Source organism: Salarias fasciatus, chromosome 13 (genome assembly GCF_902148845.1).
Source record: "Salarias fasciatus chromosome 13, fSalaFa1.1, whole genome shotgun sequence".
Lineage (NCBI taxonomy): Eukaryota > Metazoa > Chordata > Actinopteri > Blenniiformes > Blenniidae > Salarias > Salarias fasciatus.
In genome coordinates this window covers 11,144,249-11,165,626 of record NC_043757.1, presented here as the reverse complement: position 1 = coordinate 11,165,626, position 21,378 = coordinate 11,144,249, and the positions used below count along the sequence as shown (strand labels likewise).

At 43.0% G+C, this 21,378-nt stretch overlaps 2 protein-coding genes across 4 annotated transcripts in view; both read left to right on the top strand.

The window, feature by feature from the left end:
• The first annotated feature begins 313 nt into the window (after positions 1-313).
• On the top strand, positions 314-7,261 carry LOC115398978 (delta-1-pyrroline-5-carboxylate synthase). Of its 2 annotated transcripts, none has more exons than XM_030106063.1 (17): positions 314-448; positions 938-1,055; positions 1,141-1,292; positions 1,981-2,130; positions 2,222-2,326; positions 2,415-2,567; positions 2,973-3,063; positions 3,492-3,616; positions 3,715-3,859; positions 3,950-4,023; positions 4,576-4,675; positions 4,962-5,182; positions 5,288-5,425; positions 5,516-5,711; positions 5,856-5,977; positions 6,230-6,512; positions 6,598-7,261. In XM_030106063.1, exons 2-17 carry the CDS (start codon positions 959-961, stop codon positions 6,777-6,779), a joined length of 2,334 nt encoding a protein of 777 aa, XP_029961923.1. In that variant the 5' UTR covers positions 314-448; positions 938-958; the 3' UTR covers positions 6,780-7,261. The 2 variants fall into 2 exon arrangements, with proteins under 2 accessions (XP_029961923.1, XP_029961922.1); XM_030106062.1 differs by having other exon boundaries at positions 2,415-2,573.
• Positions 7,262-7,899: 638 nt separating this feature from the next.
• Positions 7,900-21,378, top strand: part of ate1 (arginyltransferase 1) — a 51,742-nt gene continuing 38,263 nt past the window's right edge. Inside the window, exons 1-7 of one of the 2 annotated variants that reach the window (XM_030106065.1) lie at positions 7,900-8,052; positions 12,202-12,265; positions 12,476-12,538; positions 12,655-12,758; positions 12,906-13,136; positions 16,820-17,034; positions 21,156-21,284. In XM_030106065.1, coding sequence (XP_029961925.1) covers positions 7,953-8,052; positions 12,202-12,265; positions 12,476-12,538; positions 12,655-12,758; positions 12,906-13,136; positions 16,820-17,034; positions 21,156-21,284 — 906 coding nt within the window. In that variant the 5' untranslated portion in view covers positions 7,900-7,952. Of the gene's footprint in view, positions 8,053-12,201; positions 12,266-12,475; positions 12,539-12,654; positions 12,759-12,905; positions 13,137-16,819; positions 17,035-19,788; positions 19,918-21,155; positions 21,285-21,378 lie in introns of both variants that reach the window. The other variant, XM_030106064.1, reaches the window with a different exon arrangement.

The following is a 21,378-nucleotide window of genomic DNA, read 5'->3' as shown; positions in this document are numbered from 1 at the left end:
ACATCAGTATTTTGCATTTAAAATTGTATTTTTTATTTGAAACTAATAAAAATAAACTAATTAAAATAAAAAACTAGAAACTCATTTGCACAACTGCAGAGGTAGTTATTAAATAGGTAAATATAAAACATAAGGAATAAGTAAGATTCAAACAAACACAGACAAGTAAAAGAATAAAGGACTGGGGAAAATAAAGCCGCTCAAAAACAAAGAGTACCTGGAAAACTTCCTGCGTTGGACGTTTTGCGTACGTAACAAACGTAGTTCTCGAGCCATTGGTGCGCCTACGTAACTGTGCGTGCCCTTTGTGAATGCCTCCTTTCCTGCTCCCCGAACAGCGTGTGCTGTGGATGTGGCAGCGCCGCTGCTCCTTCTGACTACGTGTCTCTACTTTGCCGGGTAGTCAGTGTGCCCGTGGTTGATTTTTCCAGGTTATTCGCGTTGACTGGTAAGAATCCTTTAATTTCACTTTGTTGAGAGAGTTCCGCTGCAAACAGCCGCTTAGTGTTAGCTCGTGGCTAAGTGCAGCTAGCTTTAGCTGCTCCACCTTGTCCTATGTTGACAGCAGCTGCAGGGCACATTCAGCAACTTACTCTTTGCGCGGCAGGTTATTTATATTCACGACAAACGCGCCAATAATACCAAATGTGTCTGTGCCTCTCTGAGTGTAGAGTTTATCCCAGCTTGACTTTCAGACTGCTATTTTATCAGGCTAGCAGTTTCAGTAGGTCAGTGGGCCAAGTTCATGAAACACGGACGATAACATGGTGGGCTCTCCAGTGACCCAGTGACTTATATTCACAGAGGTTGTTATCATAGCAGGTTTTCCTCCCATATTAATGCATTAGTGTAACTGAATAATCAGCTTGGTAGAACTGCATGTGTCTGTTTAGTTTGCGTCACTGTTAGAGTAACCTGGCTCTGGTTCATGTCACAGAGGTAATCATCTATCGGTGCCATGTTTGCCCGGCTGGCATTGAGCTCTCGCCTGCCATCCAGGATCCGGCAGTCAAATGTCTGTCCAGTTCCCATCAGAACATTCTCACAGGCAAAATGTGAGTTACCTTTTACACCCACTGTTGCTGTGATTTTATATTTCTGCCCTGTCTATCTTTGTTTTGACTCTTTTCTTGCTTGCAGTCTCTCTCCCGCGGCCCCATGGGAAGTCCTTTGCCCACCGCAGTGAGCTGAAGCAAGCCAAACGCATTGTTGTGAAGCTGGGCAGTGCTGTGGTCACACGCGGAGATGAGTGTGGCTTGGCGCTGGGGCGACTGGCCTCAATAGTAGAGCAGGTACTGATTCATTCTATTTCATTTAAATAGAGCCAACAGCAACATTATCAGCACAAAGCACTTTTACAGTGGAAAACCCAACTAATCCACATGTAGGTAAAGACATTGATGGAAAGATCAGCTCCCTTTTATCATAGAGGAAACCTCTGCTGAGCCAGGCTCAGAAGTGACAAATTTCTGCTCCCCTGATTAGGGTTAGGAGTGAGAAAGAGTAAAGGATGGGATAGAAGGCAGCAGGCACAGAGAAGTTCAAATCAGAAGGCATCTAATGTACTTGCCGCAAGCTTGATGGGGACAGGAGACGTAGATCACACACTTCAAGTTGTGTTGTCAGAGATCTTGTAGAGAGGGAGCTGAAGATAAAACAGACGACAGGAGAAAAACAGTGTTAATGATATTTTCATTTATAGAGAGCGAGAGGAGAGAAACATCAGTGCAGTGATGGTCCAAAAGCAGTTTTTCATTTTTAATCCTGATAATATACTCAAGTCCCTGCAGAAAATAATATTCTAATGAATGGTATCAAATGAATAACTGATAACTTAAAGGACAGGAACAAAGACGATTCTCATGTTTGAACTTGTGAAAAGATCAACAACATATCCGTCTCTGCTGATGCTGGATGTGCAACGTAATGTGATTTAGAAGTGCGTTCTTCCGTGAATGCTGTTGTCTTTCTGTCTGTCAGGTGGCCATGCTGCAGAATCAGGGCAGGGAGATGATGATTGTTACAAGCGGTGCTGTGGCATTTGGAAAGCAGCGACTACGACACGAGATTCTGCTGTCTCAGAGTGTCAGGCAAGCCTTGCATTCTGGACAAAACCAACTTAAAGATATGGTAAGGAATAGTGCTTGGAACTTAGCTCTGTTTTATAATGGATTTTTCCATTTAATTTGAAGCCAAATTCCTTGTTTGTATGTTTGTCCAGTCCATTCCAGTTCTAGAAGCAAGGGCCTGTGCAGCTGCTGGCCAGAGTGGTTTGATGGCGTTGTACGAGGCAATGTTTACCCAGTACAGCATCTGCACTGCACAAGTATGTCCTATTTGCTCACGATACTAAATGCTTACAGGAAATGATTTTACTGTCACTTTATTCATTAAATTCTTTCAATTTTCTGTAGATTCTGGTCACCAACCTGGATTTTCACGATGAGCAGAAACGACGCAACCTGAACAGCACGCTGCACGAACTGCTGCGGATGAACATAGTTCCTATCATCAACACCAATGATGCTGTTGTTCCACCCCCTGTTCCAAACAGTGATTTACAGGGGGTAAATGTGGGTAGTGTTCATTGGGCATGCTGGGAATGCATAATGTGCTGGCGGATTGTGGTGGAGGAAAGAATGGTGTCTCCTCATGGTCATTTCACTTCCATTTTCCTCCACGTTTTTGGAACTCACGTTTTCAGGCTTTTCATTTTTTCATGGTTCACCCCTTTACCTAACTTCATGCCTTTTAATGCCTGCCTGCACTGTCTTTTTTAAGGATATAAACACGTCTGTTTTGTGACTGTGTGAAAATGGCATGCACTTTCTTGCATGGTAGCAACAGATAAGCTTGTACTAAACAGTGCAATTTCTTTTTATTTATTTGTTTGGATTTCTAGAATAGAAAAATACTCGAATAATCACAGAGGAAAATTTCTCGAAAGGGAATTGATTCTGTTTGCCTTCCAGGTAATAAGCATCAAAGATAATGACAGCTTAGCAGCACGGTTGGCTGTCGAAATGAAAGTCGATCTTCTCGTCGCTCTTTCTGACGTTCAAGGTAAAGAAACGACATCAAGTGTGAGAAGTTTTACTTGGATTCGCAGAAAGGTAGTCCAGGCATATAGTGTGTATGTTTTAAAAAAAACCAAACACTTGAACAGATCATGTGAAGACACATTTTATGAGTATATCTTAATCAAAACAAGCATTCTTCAGTTTTGTGAAATTATATTTTGAAAAATACTTGTAATACAAAATGCATAGCATGCTAAAAAGTGGATAAAGAACCTTCATATCTTTTTAAAAACTAACATCCATATGTTTTATGATTTAAATCAGCTGTCATAATTTAATCATGAATATCATATAGAAAGGTCATTGTTGTATTTTGGTTAACTGATTATATCCAACCATGAATTATGAACAGTCAAAGTTTTTGTTATTCAGGTAGGGTAAGGTAATAAAATAAAAATTTCTCTCCCACAGGCTTATACGACAGTCCTCCAGGAACAGACGATGCTAAGCTCATTGATATATTCTATCCTGGAGACCAACAGTCAATCACTTACGGCACCAAGTCCAGAGTTGGGATCGGCGGCATGGAAGCCAAGGTCTGTATGACGAAAGTTTAATCTCGATGTGTAAACGGGACCGAGTCGTACAAACCTGCCAAAGCTGCATTACATTTAAATCGTGTTGTGTGAATCAGGTGAAAGCGGCGCTTTGGGCACTACAAGGCGGGACCTCTGTTGTCATTGCCAATGGAACTGACCCTAAAGTCACAGGCCACGTCATCACAGACATTGTGGAAGGGAAGAAAGTGGGCACCTTCTTCTCTGAAGTGAAACCTGCAGGTCCAGTGTGAAATCATCGGAAAACACAATGTTATCCTCTTATTTTGGTTGTGTTTTGATATGTGATGAGTGTGTTATCGTCACAAACAGGACCAACTGTGGAGCAGCAGACGGAAATGGCTCGGCATGCAGGCAGGACTCTGGCCTCCCTGCATCCTGACCAGGTGAGCTTTTGGTCCCTTGGCTGTGGCGTGACCCCCAGAATTCAATGAAATTTTTTAATATAACGTCATGAACGTTGTCGTCATCTCACAGCACTTTCACAGAGATTAAAAACCGAATATTCCACATGAGCAAGGCTGGCTACAGAGGAAAAGAAGAAAACTCCCTTATAACAGAATGAGGTGTCTGCAGAAGCAGGCTCAGAGGTAGCAGATTCTGCTCCTCCAGTTGGGTTTAGAAGATGGAAAGAACTTTATCAAATGGAAAAGTTTTAAGCCTGACTGCACTGAGGTCTAACGGGAGAAGAACATTTGTGTGCAAATGGCCATGTTGCTCGCTTGAGGATAATTCAGAGACCTCTATAGGATGGATAAGTCAGGTTCTCTTGACAAATGTAAAGAAAACGTTCCTGCTAGTATGCACCTCTGATTCAGAGAGGATTAATTGTTTTCATAACAGGATGCCAGGATTCATTGAACTCATGGGCTTTGTCCTGACAGGAGTTTTGATTTCTCCTGATTTTGGTTTGTGTTAATCGTATGTTTATTTTCCAGAGAGGGGAGATCATCTGCTGTCTTGCTGAGCTGCTCACAGAGAAAAAGGATGAGATTCTTAGTGCCAACAAGAAAGACATGGAGATAGCAACGGCATCAGGTACAAAGAAGATTGATTTATTATCACATGACACAAATACACTGGTCTGTCACCTGCAGCCCTTTCACTATAAGGACACTGACAAAACTGAGACTTTGTTCAAGTAGTAGTCACCTGTGTTTGGCATTTATCTTTGAGCAATAAATAGTTGGTATTTCTATGTTAGCATGAGTCACACTGTCTCTCTGTGTTGTATGGAAGCATTACAGACTGAGTCAGCACTCCTCCGGATGGCTTTACACAGCAATGCATTGTCAGCACGCTTTCCTGTTCTCTTAAATCGTAGGTCGATTCTCCCAGCCGCTGATAAACCGCCTGAGTCTTTCCACCTCGAAGCTGAACAGCCTCGCCATCGGCCTGCGTCAGCTTGCCGCGTCCTCCAGGGACAGCGTGGGCCGCGTGCTGAGGAGGACCAGGGTGGCGAACAACCTGGAGCTGGAGCAGATCACGGTCCCCATCGGCGTGCTGCTGGTCATCTTCGAGTCGCGTCCCGATTGCCTCCCGCAGGTCAGAACATCCACACACTCATTATTCGGTGGTAGTTGAGCTTTTTGCCGACAGCAAGTGTACAGGGGGAAAAAAGAAAATCCGGTTTTGTTTTGAATTTTCCAGGTGTCGGCTCTGGCAATTGCCAGTGGAAATGCTTTGCTCTTGAAGGGAGGGAAAGAAGCTTCCTACACCAATAAAATCCTACATCAGCTGACTCAGGAAGCTCTCTCAATTCACGGAGTGGCCGACGCCATCCAGCTGGTGAGACAGAAAAACAAGCTTTGAGATATTTGCGATTATAATCATCTTTCTGCTTAGTTTAACTTGAATAACGTAATTGTTGTTGTGTAGGTGAGCACACGAGAAGAAGTGGAGGACCTGTGTCGGCTTGATAAATTGATCGATTTGATCATCCCAAGAGGCTCTTCTCAGCTGGTCCGGGACATCCAGAGGGCAGCGAAGGGCATCCCCGTGTTGGGCCACAGCGAGGGCGTCTGTCACGTCTACATCGACAGTGAAGCCAGCATAGACAAAGCTATTGACTGTGGCAAGTCTTTGACATGTAGAGGGAAAAGTATTTGGTTTTCTGTTGAAGTCAGCTATTTTGTTTTCACCTCCTCATGACTTCTTTGCAACTTTTTCAGTCAGCCAGAACTGCTGAATGAATGTACACACTTTGTTTGATTTCTAGTCAAAGACTCCAAATGTGACTACCCTGCTGCCTGCAACGCCATGGAGACTCTCCTCATACACAGAGATTTACTGCGCACTCCTGTGTTTGACCAGATCATCGACATGTTGAGAGCGGAACATGTAAGAAACGAGCACCAACAGTCCATTGTTTAATTCAGAGGTATTACATGTGGGATTACAGTGAATGTTAATGATTTTATTTAATCTTACAGCATTTTTCTCCTTCATGATTAGTAACAGTCGGCAATCTGCTCAGGCAATCGCATATATGGAGATGGCCTAGAGGGTTTCCAGCCCCTTTGTTTCCCTGTCCAGCTAGATTGATGTTAAATTTAGGTTAATAGTTTCTAATTGTTTCACTTCTTCTCCCAGGTAAAGATCCATGCGGGACCCCGTTTTGCGTCCTATTTAACTTTTAGCCCATCTGAGGTGAAGTCTCTGAGGACAGAGTATGGTGACTTGGAGTGCTGCATCGAAGTGGTCGACAGCATGCAGGATGCCGTGGACCACATCCACAAGTACGGCAGCTCCCACACCGACGTCATCATCACAGAAAACGAAGAAACAGCCGAGCAGTTCCTCCAGCAGGTGGACAGCGCCTGCGTCTTCTGGAACGCCAGCTCTCGCTTCGCCGACGGCTACCGCTTCGGCCTCGGTATGTTTGCTGTCTTTCATAGGTTCACTCGTCTTGAAATTTGAAGCTACAAAAAGGGTTAATTTGATTGCCACTCATCTTGCAGGTGCCGAGGTGGGTATCAGCACAGCGCGGATACATGCCAGAGGTCCGGTGGGTTTGGAGGGACTTCTAACCACAAAGTGGGTCCTTCGAGGAGAGGGTCACACAGTGGCCGACTTCTCTGAGCAAGGCAGCATGAAATACCTCCATGAAAACATCCCTGTGCCCCAGGGAAGCTTAGCTTAGGCGCTCAACCAAGAGAGCATGGCTTTCCTCCCAGAGCTCAGTTGAAGGTTTGTCAGTAGAGACTTTTCATCTCACAGCTTGCTGCTTCCTCACAGGTACAAGTCCACCATTTCCACTGCGTTTCTGATTGGTTCACAATCAGAAACTAGCTCTTCTGTTTCTCAGATGCATATCAATCTCCCAAGGAGTTTGAGTGTTGACTGGTGGGAGAGGCTTATGTTGTTCTTAAAAGCTAAAGAAAACAGTCTTCATATAACCATGTCTGTCAGGTGAATCATAATGGACTCAAAGTGTTTTTATACTCGCCAAAAAAAGAAATTATTGTTCCAACTGTGATTTTCTAATTTATTTTTCTACATGCAAACTCTCCCTTGGTCTTTTTGTAACTGATTGGAAGTGTTGGTTGCGCAGGATTTTGGTTCAGTTTTATTTTCTGTCCTTCTTCTTTGCACAAAGGAATAATAAATATGCTATACGGTTGAGTCTTTGTTTCACCCGTCTCAAACTTCACACTGGAAAAATAGCCATGATGAAGTCTTTGTTTTACAGCTTCATATTATACAGTCAACCCCTGGAGAGGGCTGACAGTCCATCAAAGGACAAACGCAGAGGCTGACCATCACAGACTCATGTTCACACATCGTGGAAATTTAGGGTCACCTCACCAGTCAAAGTCATGCATTTTTTTAGACTGAGGGAGGAAACCCAGGCGCAGATGGAGAGAACATGCTAAATTCACAGCCTGGCCGGTGCCCATGAGTTTCTCAACGTTCAGCCAGGTCCTATTCCATAGCAAGAAAAAAAAACTGAGAAGGTAAAAGAACAGATTGTCAATCAGAAGACTTTCCCGGACCATGGTTTTCTCAACAAGAGCTACCTGTAAACAAACTTAGCATATCACTTGGGAAAATAAGTGGATTCATGATTTGAGGTTTTCACATTATTAGCAAATATATATATATATATATATAAATAAATATATAGCTTATTTGAGGAGAGAATTAAGTCTTTATCTCAGTTGTGTGTCAGTATCTTGAATTCAGCCTTTCTCACTCAGTTCTCAAAGCTCCCACCTCTCCTGAACGTAGCGCCGTGACGTCAGCGTGGTGGGCGGGGCCTGCTTTCGCCACTAGTCGCAGGTCACCTGGAAAACTCAGCTGTCATCAATGAGAGATGGCAGCGAATAAATCCTACTCAATAGTTGAATATTTCGGAGGGGACGATGGATACCGCTGCGGCTACTGCAAAAACCAAACGGGGAACTTTTCCCACGGTAAGTGTGTGACGAGGAGCGAGCGAGACGGTGTCCCTGTTGCTAGCCACCTAGCTCCGTCTACTTGCGGGAGTAGTTTGGAAGAAAGCTAGCTAATGTGGAGCTAATCCTAATGTCAGTTGATCTGAGCAGGTTATATCAGACACAATTAGACAATCAAATTAGTCCCGCAGAGAGAACACCATGTGCCTTTAATCAACTCACTGCTTGGACGGTGTTTTGGTTTTTGATAAAGCTTAGGCTTTAGCTGTTAGCATCAGATAGCCTAACATTACTTTCTAACCATGAACATACAGTTGTGGTAAATAACTCGCTACGACTGTTCTTGTGTTATTACATTCTTCAGTGTTTCTACATCTTCTGACCTTTCACATGTTGATGTAGCCGAAGTGGGTACATTCACATTACAGTATCTCGCCCTGCTTTAAGCTAACTCATGATCAATAGAGCTGGACAGGAAACCGGTGTGGCCATAAAATGCATTGGCAGTACTAGTTAAGTCCTCGTTCAATGTGACAGACACTTTTAACTGCACTGTAAAATAAGCGTGATCAACACTGTAAACATGAGAGTAAACATGAGACAAGTTTCACAACATGCTGAAACCTTGTACAACATGTTTACAGTATGTACTGGATGTAATCCAAACAAAGTGTCACTTTTTACTGTGATAGCTTCAACAGGTGAAACATGTTCTGTCACTCTTGACATTCAGATATGTATTCTGCACTTAACTTGGATACTGGTGCAGGCTTTCCTCCCGTAACCTGATGAGAAACCAGTCTGTGAGGCTGTAATGGAAGTCCTCTTAGTAGCAGTGGCCTTGTTTCCAGTCAGCCTTGTAATGGTTTGCTTCAGCTTCTATTGTAAATGTACAATGATCAGCCACAAAATGCAGTTAATGAGAGGCATTTCCTTTTTCTTAACATATGTTCTGTTCTAATTTTCACATATGAGGCCCAATTTACAATTACTTCCTTCACACGGTAGACACTATATGTGTTATGACAGCTTGAAAAGGCATCTATGAGGACAACGTTGTTGGAATATGCCAGAGAAGCTACGATGAAGTGAGAAAACCTCAGAGAGTTTGAGTTGGTGTTACATCTCCTCCAGGTCTGAGCACTACATGAAGAGAAGGGATGGTATGTGCTGAAGTGAACTTTCCTGAGGTGAGGTGTGCAGGGGTGAGACAGGGTGACTCTAATGAGGGTTCAAGCACTTCTTAATGCACTCAATGAGCAAATGGGCACAGGGCCCGCAGACAGAAGCTATTTTCTAATCTCAGAGTGGTAATCTGGATGTGTTGCATCCATTGGGCACAACAGGTTCTCAAGAGGAAGGAAGACTTTACTACCCATGTAATTCCTATAAGTGCTCAGTAATAGTATTATAGGGAAAGCGGTGGAAATGGGTCAAATGAGTACACATTTGCAACACGAGACATCAGTGTGTCATCCAGATTTATTTATTTGTTTTCATGCTGCTGCAAATTTTAAAAGTTAACGATGGGAATTTGACTCCACCTAAAGCTCGTAGTAGGTTCATCAAGTCCCCGGACTACTGACTCTGTAGGATCACCCAACTTGGTGTTGATGTAATGCATGCTGCACTATGGGTGTGTTCTTCTGGATCAGGGGTCTGAAGCCTTTATGTTCCTGACGGTTAGAACAGTTTAGCTATATTAGCAATTTTAAGCATTTTTGACTGTTTTAGTAATCTGTGTGGGGTTTTTATGTTATCCCATGTATTTCCCCCCGAAAAACAAACTCGAGACTAAATATCCCTCAAGTGTGAGAGTATGTGACTCTCTTTCTCCCTGTGTGTGTTGGGACAGCAGCCTCCTGCGACCCTTAGTTGGATAAAGCATTATTGAAGACGAATTAGTCAAAGCTGAGCTTAAGTGAGCCAGCCGGAGAAAAGAAAAAAAAGTCAGAGGATTTATTGTGTTTCTGACTGTTAAACGAAACAGCTGCTCGTGAACGTTCAGTTTTTCCTGTATGTGTTCAGTGCAGTGATCTTATCAAAGTACTGCAACATACAAAGAACACATCTGCTTGTCCTTCATGCCTCAGTGGAGCCTGAGGAGTGATTCTGGTGTCAGTGAAGGAAACATGTTCCTGTAGCCACCATTACAGTCATAGATGAACTCTGTTATCATGTTCAGCTGGTTATCAGGCTTTATTGACCCCTGGCCTATGTGCTAGTTTAAGTGCCCTGCCCTGTCTTTCTATGTCTGTCTTACAGAGCTGAAAGTGGAAGCATTTTCATTTCTGTTCACCTTTGGACATTTTGTAGTCTCTATTAACCTCTCTTCCCTGCTGTATTTTTAGAGTCCTATAATTGGCTTAATGCACATTCAAATAATGGCAGCTTGCCATCTCTGCAATTGCTAAGGTCATGAGAAATTTCACACACAAAAATGTGGCCTTAACCCCCCCCCCCAGTGAGAGGAAATGATTTATTTTCTGTTTAACTCGTCACGATCATTAAATTATAGAAATTGGAACATAATGTACTGACTGGAGTTCACTGTTGTCCTCATTAAGACTCATGATATCGCTGTGTGTGTGTGTGTGTGTGTGTGTGTGTGTGTGTGTGTGTGTGTGTGTGTGTGTGTGTGTGTGTGTGTGTGTGTGTGTGTGTGTGTGTGTGTGTGTGTGTGTGTGTGTGTGTGTGTGTGTGTGTGTGTGTGTGTGTGTGTGTGTGTGTGTGTGTGTGTGTGCGCACACTGAAAAAAGGTCATAATTTTGAAGATGACTGTTTTTGTTGTACTTGCAACATTTCTCCATAGAGGAATCTGTCTGTGTGTTGCTGTAACCAGAATTTGAACCCGGGTCCCCTCAAAGCCAAGGTCAAGATTTAACTTTGCTTTATTGACATTCATAAGGTTAAGTAAAAGTTTAAATGCATTTGATTGTGTTTGATTGAGCAGTGTTTGTTCAGTTTTTATGCCAGCATTAAGCGAAATGAAGCTAATGTTATTGAAGCTCAGTCTTTGATATGCGTCATGTAAAGAAAGATTTCTGCAGCCTTTGATGAGCACGAGTTGTTTGCAATGATGATTTTATCTGATATCTTTTAAAGAGGAACAGATGATTCCCAGACACTGAGCTGGTGGTCCAGTGATGATAATATCTGGCCCTCACACACTCTTATTTAATAAGGAAAGCGTTCCTGTTGCTGTGTCTGTTGGGCTTCGCTCTTGTTCCATCCAACCAGTGCTGGTGTTGCTCTTTGGGATCGCACAGTGTTGTCAACACGTCTCTGAGGAGTTTGACTAAACACCGTTCTCACGGGACGTTGGAACATGATACTCGGATGCACACTCAGTGTGTGCTGTGTGAACTGTTGCACAGTTAATTCCCCTGGATGTCAGAACCGATGGCTGCCCTGTTATTGGCACTTGCATCTTGGGGTTTGCGTGTGTGTTTGCTTGCGCAGGCTGTGTATATACGGTTGCAGAAGTGAAGGTCAGGAGTTGAGAGGGGGGAGCCCAGACCTCAGTTGTGGGAAGAGGGATCTGCTGTGGCGACAGATGATGAATGCGCGTGTTTCCATTGCGGCCTTGCAGCACTGTGGGAATGCCCTTTCGGGGACACTTTGATTTAAGCTGGAGCAAAAATTAGGGTTCACTGGCCAACATACAATCAGCTTCTTTGACAAACAACACCTTGCTTGTATATATATATTCCAGCTTTGTTTCATTGAGTGGTGAAAAGATCTGATCAAATAGAAATTCCCCTTTTCTGATTTTCTTCCAAAGTGTGACCATGCCCTGCTGGTGGCTCCCCGGCTCTGAATACATCTGGCAGAAAAACTCGCAATGCCCACAGAGCAGGATGCAATGATTTGTTGTTGTGACCCCTGTAATAAGAAAAAGAGACCCTGTCAACTTATATCTTACACAGCACGCTTTATTGGACAACCTCCTCTCACTTAGAAAGTTGTTTTCACATAGCAGTAAGGGCTTAAAACACAACTTTTATATGATCATGATTTAAATTCTATTATGGGATTGATTGCTCTCCAGCCTGCTTGTGCCTGTTGAACACTTTGCAGTAGCAACACTGTCTCTCAACAAAGATTTGTTCCAGATATGCAAATATCTCATCTCATATCTCTCTCTTTTTTTTTTTTTTTTTTCAGGGATGTGGTCTCACGCCATGACGGTACAAGACTATCAGGACCTCATAGATCGAGGTTGGAGAAGGTGAGCATTTGTCTTGATAATAATTTGCCTTTTAAGAATCGCATTTACTCCTAGGTTTGTTTGGCTTAGCCTTTGCCTCCAGGTATTTTCAGGGCACTTACATGCAGTTTTAGAAGAAGCGTGCACAGAAGTTATTAGACATGTTTTTTAGAACGAATATCTTTTGTACATGTAGAAATTGTTTTCCATGTTTTTTTTTTTTTTTTCCAGAAGTGGGAAGTATGTTTACAAGCCAATAATGAATCAGACATGCTGCCCACAGTATACCATCAGGTAATCTTTCTACAGTTCTTTTAAGACCAGGCAAACATGTCACATGTGAGTAAGAAACAGGTTATTTTGATAGACATGAGATCATAACCATCTTCTCCTGGTTTTCCTCTGTATAGGTGCCATGCGTTGAAGTTCCAGCCTACTAAATCCCATAAGAAAATCTTAAAGAAGATGAGCAAGTTCATCTCTAGTGGAGAATTGCCAAAGGGACAAGATGATGGTGAATATGTGTTCATTTATATACATTAAGGAGTCTGGTATTGCTGGTTGTTCTCAGCTTTCTTGGTGTTTGTTGTTGCTGTTTTTCTGTTGTGGCTGTACACCGCCGTCGATCTGGTGTGAGATGTGTTGGCTTCGTGCCCTCTAGGGGAGCCGATGGACTCGGTGTGTGAAGATCCAGGCCTGCGGGAGCCGAATAAAGTCCGTCACCCGGAGCTGAAGAGTGCTGCCATCACAGACGTTCAGAAAGAAGTAGCAGAGCGTCCCGCCATGACTGAAGTAGAAAAGGATGTGGCAGACGCTTCAACGACGGGCTCGGAAACGTCCCGGACGGACGCGGTGACTGTCATCGAAGGAAGAATGGTTCCTCCTAAACCAGGCAAGAAATACACTTCCTTTTCAAATGTTATTAAAAGTCGTGAACAGTCGCTACTAGATTAACAACATTTAATGTGTTAGGTCCCAAACAGAGACCATTTAAAGTGGTCATTAGATAGAAGTTGATTGATTAAGAAATGTTTTAAAAACATCAGCCTCATACAACCTGTGATTCTTACATGTAGTTTACACTTTGAAAGTATTCAGCAGAAAAATCAGAAAGGGAGCTGAAGAACTGTTCAGTCTTCTAACATCTTCATCCTGACAAGGTGCAGCTCCTCTTCAGTTTCCCAGAAATTCACCAAGTGAGAGCTTTAAGGATAAAACTGCTTCATTAAACATTACAGTGATAATGCTTGTTTCAAATACTGTACAATGTCCATGTTTTAATTTTTTTAGTTCCTTGATTGATTTTGTCTTTTGAAAATGTACTTTTCTTGGAAAACACTCCATATTTTTAGAATCAATGAAGTAGAGTAATTTGTTTATGAAAGCACAAGGCAGTTTCAAAAACCAAAGTTAATTGATTCTTTTTTCTTCCAAATATTGAATATCACTGTAACAATCAATAATTTAATAGATCCAATAATGAAATTACTTGCCAATACTTTAATAGGATACTGAAGCCATTATAACAATAACATGAAGACATATATATATAAAAGAAAACATTTCAAAAGTATAAGTGTAGCCAATATTGCAGTAATATGTAAGGATTTTATTTTTACATGTGAAACTTTTTTCTTTTTTGTAGGTTTTGTGCCGTTTTCAGGTGGAGTTGATGACACAGTCATACTCCTTTAGTGAAGACTCACACTGTGCAGCCCTTCATCGATTATGGTTTAGAAATATTCTGCTATGATCACATTATTGGCAACGTAGTACATTATTGACTTCATTACATTGAAAATAATTAAATTACTGAACATTATTGCCTTATTTGTTGCTCCAGATTGCTGTTAAATAGCCTCTCTTTGAGCCTGTGTCTTGTACCGTTCTCTCTGACCGTGCAGCGCTGCAGTAGATGAAGTATGGCTGTTTACCAGAGGGTGTCACTGTTCACCTTCAGCCGGCTGCTTCATCCATCTGTGTGTCTGGACTTCTCCGACGCGCTCCCCTCCAGCACAGGATATCCTGGCCGCCAGCTCACAGCAATCAATTCATAACACTCATAGCAGAGAGACAATAAACTCCCATCAGACACAGGAAGCGGCTCTTGGAACAGCCGCGCGTGTTTCAGTCCTCCGCCACGTTTTCCCTTCCAAACATCTAATGAGAGTAGCGCCCGGGCTCATTAATTAGGAAGCCACAGTGTGTGTTGGCTCCGACGGATGCAGAGATGCAGACATAAACATACAGAGGAGAAACTCAGCGGTGCCAGTGTACTTCTACTATTACGCCTGCGTCAGCACTAAGCTCCTCTTCATCACTTTGTGCGCCAAAGCGGAAGCACAGAGGATTTACTACGCTCCCTTTCTTTCACCTCAAGTGGGAAAAAAAAGTCACCTGGATGTTTCTTTCCAGCTCTTTTATCATGAACCACTTTATACCTTTGGGCAGGTTCCAGTTCCAGCTTGAGAAAACATGGCTCTTCATCACTGTAATACAGAGCTGTGGCTCCGAAACTTTCCAGTGTTAGCACTCGAGCATCCTGTGACCAGTGCTAAACCTCTGAGATGAAGGGCAGAATATACTACTGAGTTTAATCCAAACTCTATTCATGGTGAATATGTTGAGATTGTAAATGTTTACATATATTTAGGAGCTGTATTTGGCTCTAAATTGATAACTCGGCACTGTGTATCCTGAAGTGAGGCTGCTGATCGGGCTCTGTCCAGGTGCTGAACCCTCAGGTCTGTGGTGTTTTGCTGTTCATGTTTAATTTTTTTTTTTCCTTGGCTAAACTGGATAGACTGTCAACCTGAATTACTCATATTCGGCTTTTCTCAGTTGTCTATATCTGAAAAATGTGCACCTTTTAAACAATTTTATGATAGAACAGCCTCCTGCAACCATGATCTGATTTATTATTGAGTTAGATGATACAGTTTGGAATTTTACTGTTTGTTTTTGTAAATTTTATGATAATTCTGAGTTATGGTGGTTTCTGCTGAAGATAGTAAAAAATTAATCATGTCTTGCTTTTATAATGTGTGCTGTAGTCTTAAGTACCTGTAAATATACTACTTTCAGTGTTAAAAAAAAAAAAAGTCAAAGCATGAGCCAATTTTCTTTTTATGAAACAGACTGAGCAGTAAAGAGATGCACATGGATTTCGCCCATCGACACCTGTACATGTAGGGGAATGGCTTCTCACAGGTGTTTACTGAAAAAATCTCTTCTCTTAGTGTTTTCTCATGAAAAGCTTTTGGAAAGCAAAGCCTGGTGTTTATGAAGTGCTAATTGCTGCAGCAGAAGTGTCTATCTTTCACACACACCAGTGTTAGACTTTTATTATCTCTTTAAAGACAAGAACAGTTACATTTAGATGCCGCAAGAATCATTTTCTTTTCTGCGACACACCACCGCAGCTCTGATCGCAGTGAGGAGAAACAGCAGCGTTATTGCCTGTAGAGTTGTGCAGTTTTGTCTGACGACCTGAGGAAAAAAAATAATCCGACTGGCTGACATGTATTTGACTTTGATTTTTCTACCAATTATATCAGGTGCAATGGAAACGAAAGCAATGAAATATTAGTTAAAAGAGTCACGCTGAAGCACACTTCCTGCTGCAGTCTGTGTTTACTATTCACAGGATCCGATCTGCCTTACGAGAAAGAAAGAAAGACCTTGACTCAGACAGACCTGAACGCTGCCAGTGATCCTTGGCCATGACCATGCCCCCCCCCCCCCCCAACCACCACCACATGTCAGGACGGAGCGTGTCCCTCTCCTCCTCGCAACGTCACCGACAAGGGAAAGTTAGCAGGAGGGCTGATGGTGGCAGCTGGCAGTGAGACTCGCAGGAAATGGCTTTCGTTTCCTTATTGCTCCAAACAGGATGTGGGCGTGTAAACTGTTGACATGGGATGCCCGGAGAGCTGGAGGGCTTGGCAATAGAACAGGAGGCTGTGGTGGGGGGGGGGGGGGGTCAGAATGAAGCAGGGGTGAAGACAGAAAGACATGGAGATATTCTTTGTAGTAAGAAGAGGGTATATGAGCCAAAATCACTTTTTTTTTGTGTGATTTTTTTTTTCCCATGAAATAAGACTCATCATAGATTAAATCCTCTGCTTTGTTCCGTCATAAACTCGAGGTAGCTGGTAACCATTTAGACTTCACCCGCAAACACTGTTTTAATAGCATCCAAGGCAATGATGTTATATTTAAAAAATGGGGGTTGGTGAATGATTTCCACGGTGTTTCCAGTTCACATGTGATTCCTAGAGAGGAGGTGCACTAAAGCAAACATGGCAACCTGTTTCGGAGGAAAATCCGCCAGAAGCACACTCACAAAATCTGGTCTACATTCACTACATTACACACTCTTTCAGCTACAGCACCGCCTGGCTCAGTACATATTTTATCCAGGAAACAACAGAAATGCTACTGAGAACTACAGTGATGATGATTTCCAAAAGATCTCACCTGGTATCAATCAGCAGTTTGCTATGTCTTCTTCTGTCACCTTTTCACAGAGTTTTCACGCCATGTCTTTTCTCCCCTCTGCTGTCCGGGATGCAGGGGTGGGAGCTGACCCCAGCCGGCCACCATGCAGGAAAGCCAAAGACGTGAGGAAGGAGCGGCGTCTTCAGAAGGGACAGGCGAGACAACACGGCGATGGCGTCTCCTCCACGGTCTCCCCTCCTCAGCCCGCTCCCACGCCCAACAACCAGGCCAAAAGCCTGGAAGAGTTCATCAGCGAATCAATGCCTGACAACTCCTCTCATTGCCTTGAGGTCAGTAGAAGCATCTTTTCCCCTTTTTTTCTATGTGAGTTGGAATAAACATTAGCCTATTATTATGATTTCACTGATTTTCAAGAACTCGTGTGCCTTGTTGAACCCTCTGTCTCCATTATGTTTGGACTGACCGAGCTTGGAAGTCTAGCTGCGCTCTTTCCCGGCCCCACTGACTTCACCATGTGTTTATGTGTGTGGAGAGGAAAGCCTGCCAAGACAGAGTGGAAAAACCACTTCTTCCTCGTTCGAATCTAACCAAACGACGAGCGCACCGCACAAAACTGGGTCGCATTACCCCGCTGATGACACTGAAACCACAGCATCCAGCTCAGCCAGTGCGAGAGGACATGGAAATGAAATCCTGGCAGTGAGCAGAACGATGTAGAAAGATCCCTGGCGGATGCCTCAAGCTGAGGTTGGCGGAGTGACGCCATTGTTGGTCACGACTCCCGATTCGAGCCAGATGCCGTGATGAACCGGGCAGTGTCTGCCTCTCGTCTCTGCACTGCTTCAGACCCAGCGCTCTCCAATTGGATTAATTTATTTGCAAGCAATTATCATCCAATTTCACTAAGTGGGCTTCCACACAAAGTTTTTTTTTTTTTGCAAATGAAGGTTAATTATATGTTTCACAAGTCAAATAATTGAGAGCGGCCTCTACTCGACCCACTTAGCTGTTTATTATAAACCATGCGGCTGTGCTGCTGCGTCAGATATTTGGCTAAAGAACAGTTTGGATTAGAAGCCGTTCAGTAAATGTATCTAAAGCTGTGACTTTGGCCTCCTGCTCTGTTGATTTAGGCGCCGGCCTAAACGGCTTTTCACACCAGCACGAGACGATCACGGTGTTTACACTAAAGCAATTAAAAGCAGTGTAGCTGAAATCCGTCATAAACACATCTGTTCAAGATGTCCCGCTGCTTGACGGATGCGAGGATGCGTCTGACATGTTTGAAAATAAATAGGTGATGAAGCATCTTTTTCCCCCCCAGCAATGCTGTGACCTCGAATAAACACATTACATCCACTTAGCGAACAGACATGTCTCATCCACACAAGACAGAAACCGTTAATCCGGCTGCTTACAGGTTTTCTTATCGCCACCAGAGGTCAGTGTGAGAATATAATAAACATCACGTTGAGCCATTCACCCACTTTTTCCCCTCAGGACTGTTGTCTTTTGTTCCCACACTTTTCTCCCTCTCATAGCATTTTCTTTTCCCTTTGAAATATCATTTTGCTAGTATGCAGTGGTTTGGCAGCCCGCTGACTCAATCATTTTATTATTTCATAAAACACAAAAGTTCAGAGTACCACATCTTACAGTTAAATTTTTAAGACACGGTTTTTCATTTTAATCACTAGTCAGGCCACTACTATCTGTTTTATTTCAAGGCTGTAATTTAAAAAAAAAAAAAAAAAAAAAAGGATTTCCATGCAGTCCACTGTTTTGCAGGAGCGTCATTGGAACAAAGCTGGCCCTTCTTTTAAAATTATATCTATTGATCAGAAAATAAATGAAAAAGACTGACCTTAATCTTGATTTTCCCATATGCAACAGACCAAATGTCTTGGTTTGAATAATGGGAGGTGATGCCAAGTGTTCATATGAGAAAGACACTTCTCAGTCCAAACCAAACAAACCCAGAGTTCAGGCCCTCGACCATATCCTTCCAGGGGATTCACAAGGCACAGCGTCCATAGCCAACAAAAGCTTTAACACAAAGGGACGCTTTATTAAACAAAGCAGATAATTAGAGAGCTGGATTTGAAGCAGTGCATTGACAACATTAGAAATGGTAGAATAATAATGAGTGCTCATCTTATGCTGAGGTGACGCTCACTGCTGAGTAAATAAAGATGAGGGATGATTTAAGGACAGACTCCTACTTCTCTAGTTTAAGTTAGCTAAATGCGGACCGTGGTCCCTTTCTTAATAATTTTAAACGGTATAAGGTTTGTCATCAAGAAAAGAAAGATTTCAATCTTCCAGTGAATCTTGTTTGAAACGTTGAGAAAAATGTTTCCATGAGTAAAGACTTGGTGAAGTCATGGGGATCGGCTCATCCACACCCTGCAGCAAATAGGCTAATGGTTATTTCTGTGTTTGGAGAACAGCTACAAGTGGTGCAGTGCCTCAATTGTTATTGATCTGCAGTGTGGTGCAAAGGTTTTAGGCACGTGTGAAAGATGCATTGCAAAAACAATATTGCTGCAAAAATACAAGTTTTAACATATTTGCCATATCATTAGATGCTAAATGAATAAACTGCCGAGGAATATAATTAATGTCTTTCGCAGCTTGCCTAAGATCTTTGCACAGTGTAGATTCTGTCAGTGTTACGGAGAGACGGACACAACACACGCTCGTGTTTTACTGGTTTTCCAATCAAGCTGCTTCCAAGACTGGAAGCAAGTGCCTTGTTTTATAGATGAAACCAAAAAAAAAAAAAAAGTTAGATTAAAAAAAACAAAGAATCCTAGTTATTTTTTTTTTTGTAATCTGTCTAATCAAGATGCAAACTGGTGCTAAATTTTGAATGTAAAATAGTTTAAGTACTAAAGAAAGATTGACTACAAGATCGTGTGTTTGTCGGTCTCTCTCCTCTCTCACACTTCTTTGACACTTTTCCTTTCTCTGATTCCTCTCCCGTTTTTCTTTTGAGTATGTTTAATCACCACTCATGTTTTTTTTCCGAGCACCTCTTCCATTCTGACGTTAACCCTTGTCTGCCCGTATTCTTTCTGAAGGTGAGGCTAGTGCGCTCCAATCCCCCTAGCCCGCAGTTCAAAGCCTCTTTCGACGCCTCCTACCAGGTGTACAAACTCTACCAGATGGCCATTCACAAGGACCCTCCTGACAAACCCTCCGAGAGCCAGGTCAGAGGCTGGGAGGCGTAGGTCAAACTTCTCCAGGGGCAACCTGGGAGGGAGGGGAGGGTGGGAGGGAGGGGAGGGGGGCAGAGGTGACAAATCTGGGCATCAAAATGATTTGATTTGATTTGATTTGACTTGATTGTTCCTTTTTTCAAACTTAACTATCTTATATCACATTCAAATTTGGATCAATTTCAAAGTTTGTTTTATTGTTACCTCAGGAAATGATTTCAAACTAATCATTATTAGATCATGCACGTCTTTTTTTTTTTTTAATATTACATAATTTTCTTTATAATCAAAAAAGTCTGAAATGCAATTTAATTATTTTTTTTTTAAAGTATACCTTAATTTTCAGCCAAGTGCCAGACAGAAAACCCACAATGTCTGCGTGAAAAGGAAAAAAAACAAGCGACTGACCATGTCTGCGCTAAAGAGAGAGTCAAAGGGAGAGCAGGCCGAGGAGAAAGTGTTTCCATATGCCATGGTCGAGAGCGGCGTTTCTCCAGGTGTCTGAGCTGGCCTGTGGCCGAGCAGCCGGGCTGGGGGGGGCGGGGGATGAGGGGGGGGGTTGGTCGTAGTGTGTCAGCTGAACCCTCCTGACCTTCACACGTCTACCTCATTCGGGTCCACCAACCTCCCACCGTCACGATAGCTGACGTTTCTTCCCTTCAGTCCCCTTTTAATTTAGGATAAGCAGCGGTGATGAGATTTTAATTTCCTCAGTGCGTGCAGACTCTTCAACCTTATTTATCATCGCGCAGAGGAATCCGCGGCGCGGGGTCGAATCTGAGTGCGTGTGTGTGTGTGTGAATGTGTCAGCAGGCCTAAACAGGTTTGTTTGAGACATGGCTACAGATGTCCGCCGCTCCAGACACACTGGAGCTGGCATTGCTGCTTGTCTGCAAGCGATCGGTGGTTAATCGGTGAGCAATGCACTAGCCTCATCTTCAAGTCTCCCATTATCTTTCTATTTTCAAAACACTCCATCAGTCTCCAACTGTTTGCCTGCAGCCTTTTTCCTGTCCATGTCCAACAGTCTGAAGATCTCCCAAAAAAAAAATAAAAAATCCAACTTTCTCCAGCATGGCGTGGAGCGACTGATGTCTGATTCACTCCTGTATTGTCACTGTCATCCTCGCTTTTATGTATCTTCTCCAAAAACGTGTCTTCTAACTGTCCACTGTCCTCATATCCATTGTCGATGCTTACAAACTTCCCTCCACAACCTGTGCTTGAAGGTGAGGCTAGTGCCGGTGAACTTTGAGGACCCTCAGTTCGCGGCGTCGTACGACCAATCAGCGGCGCTGTTTGCCCGCTACCAGATGGCCGTTCACGGCGATGACCCCAGCGAATGTAATGAGAGTCAGGTACTGCATGAATTATTTTCTGCACACGCTCAGGAACTACTCCGAGTGTTTTCTGCAGCTTTTGCTGCTCGTCTTTGTTTTGTCTAAATGTATA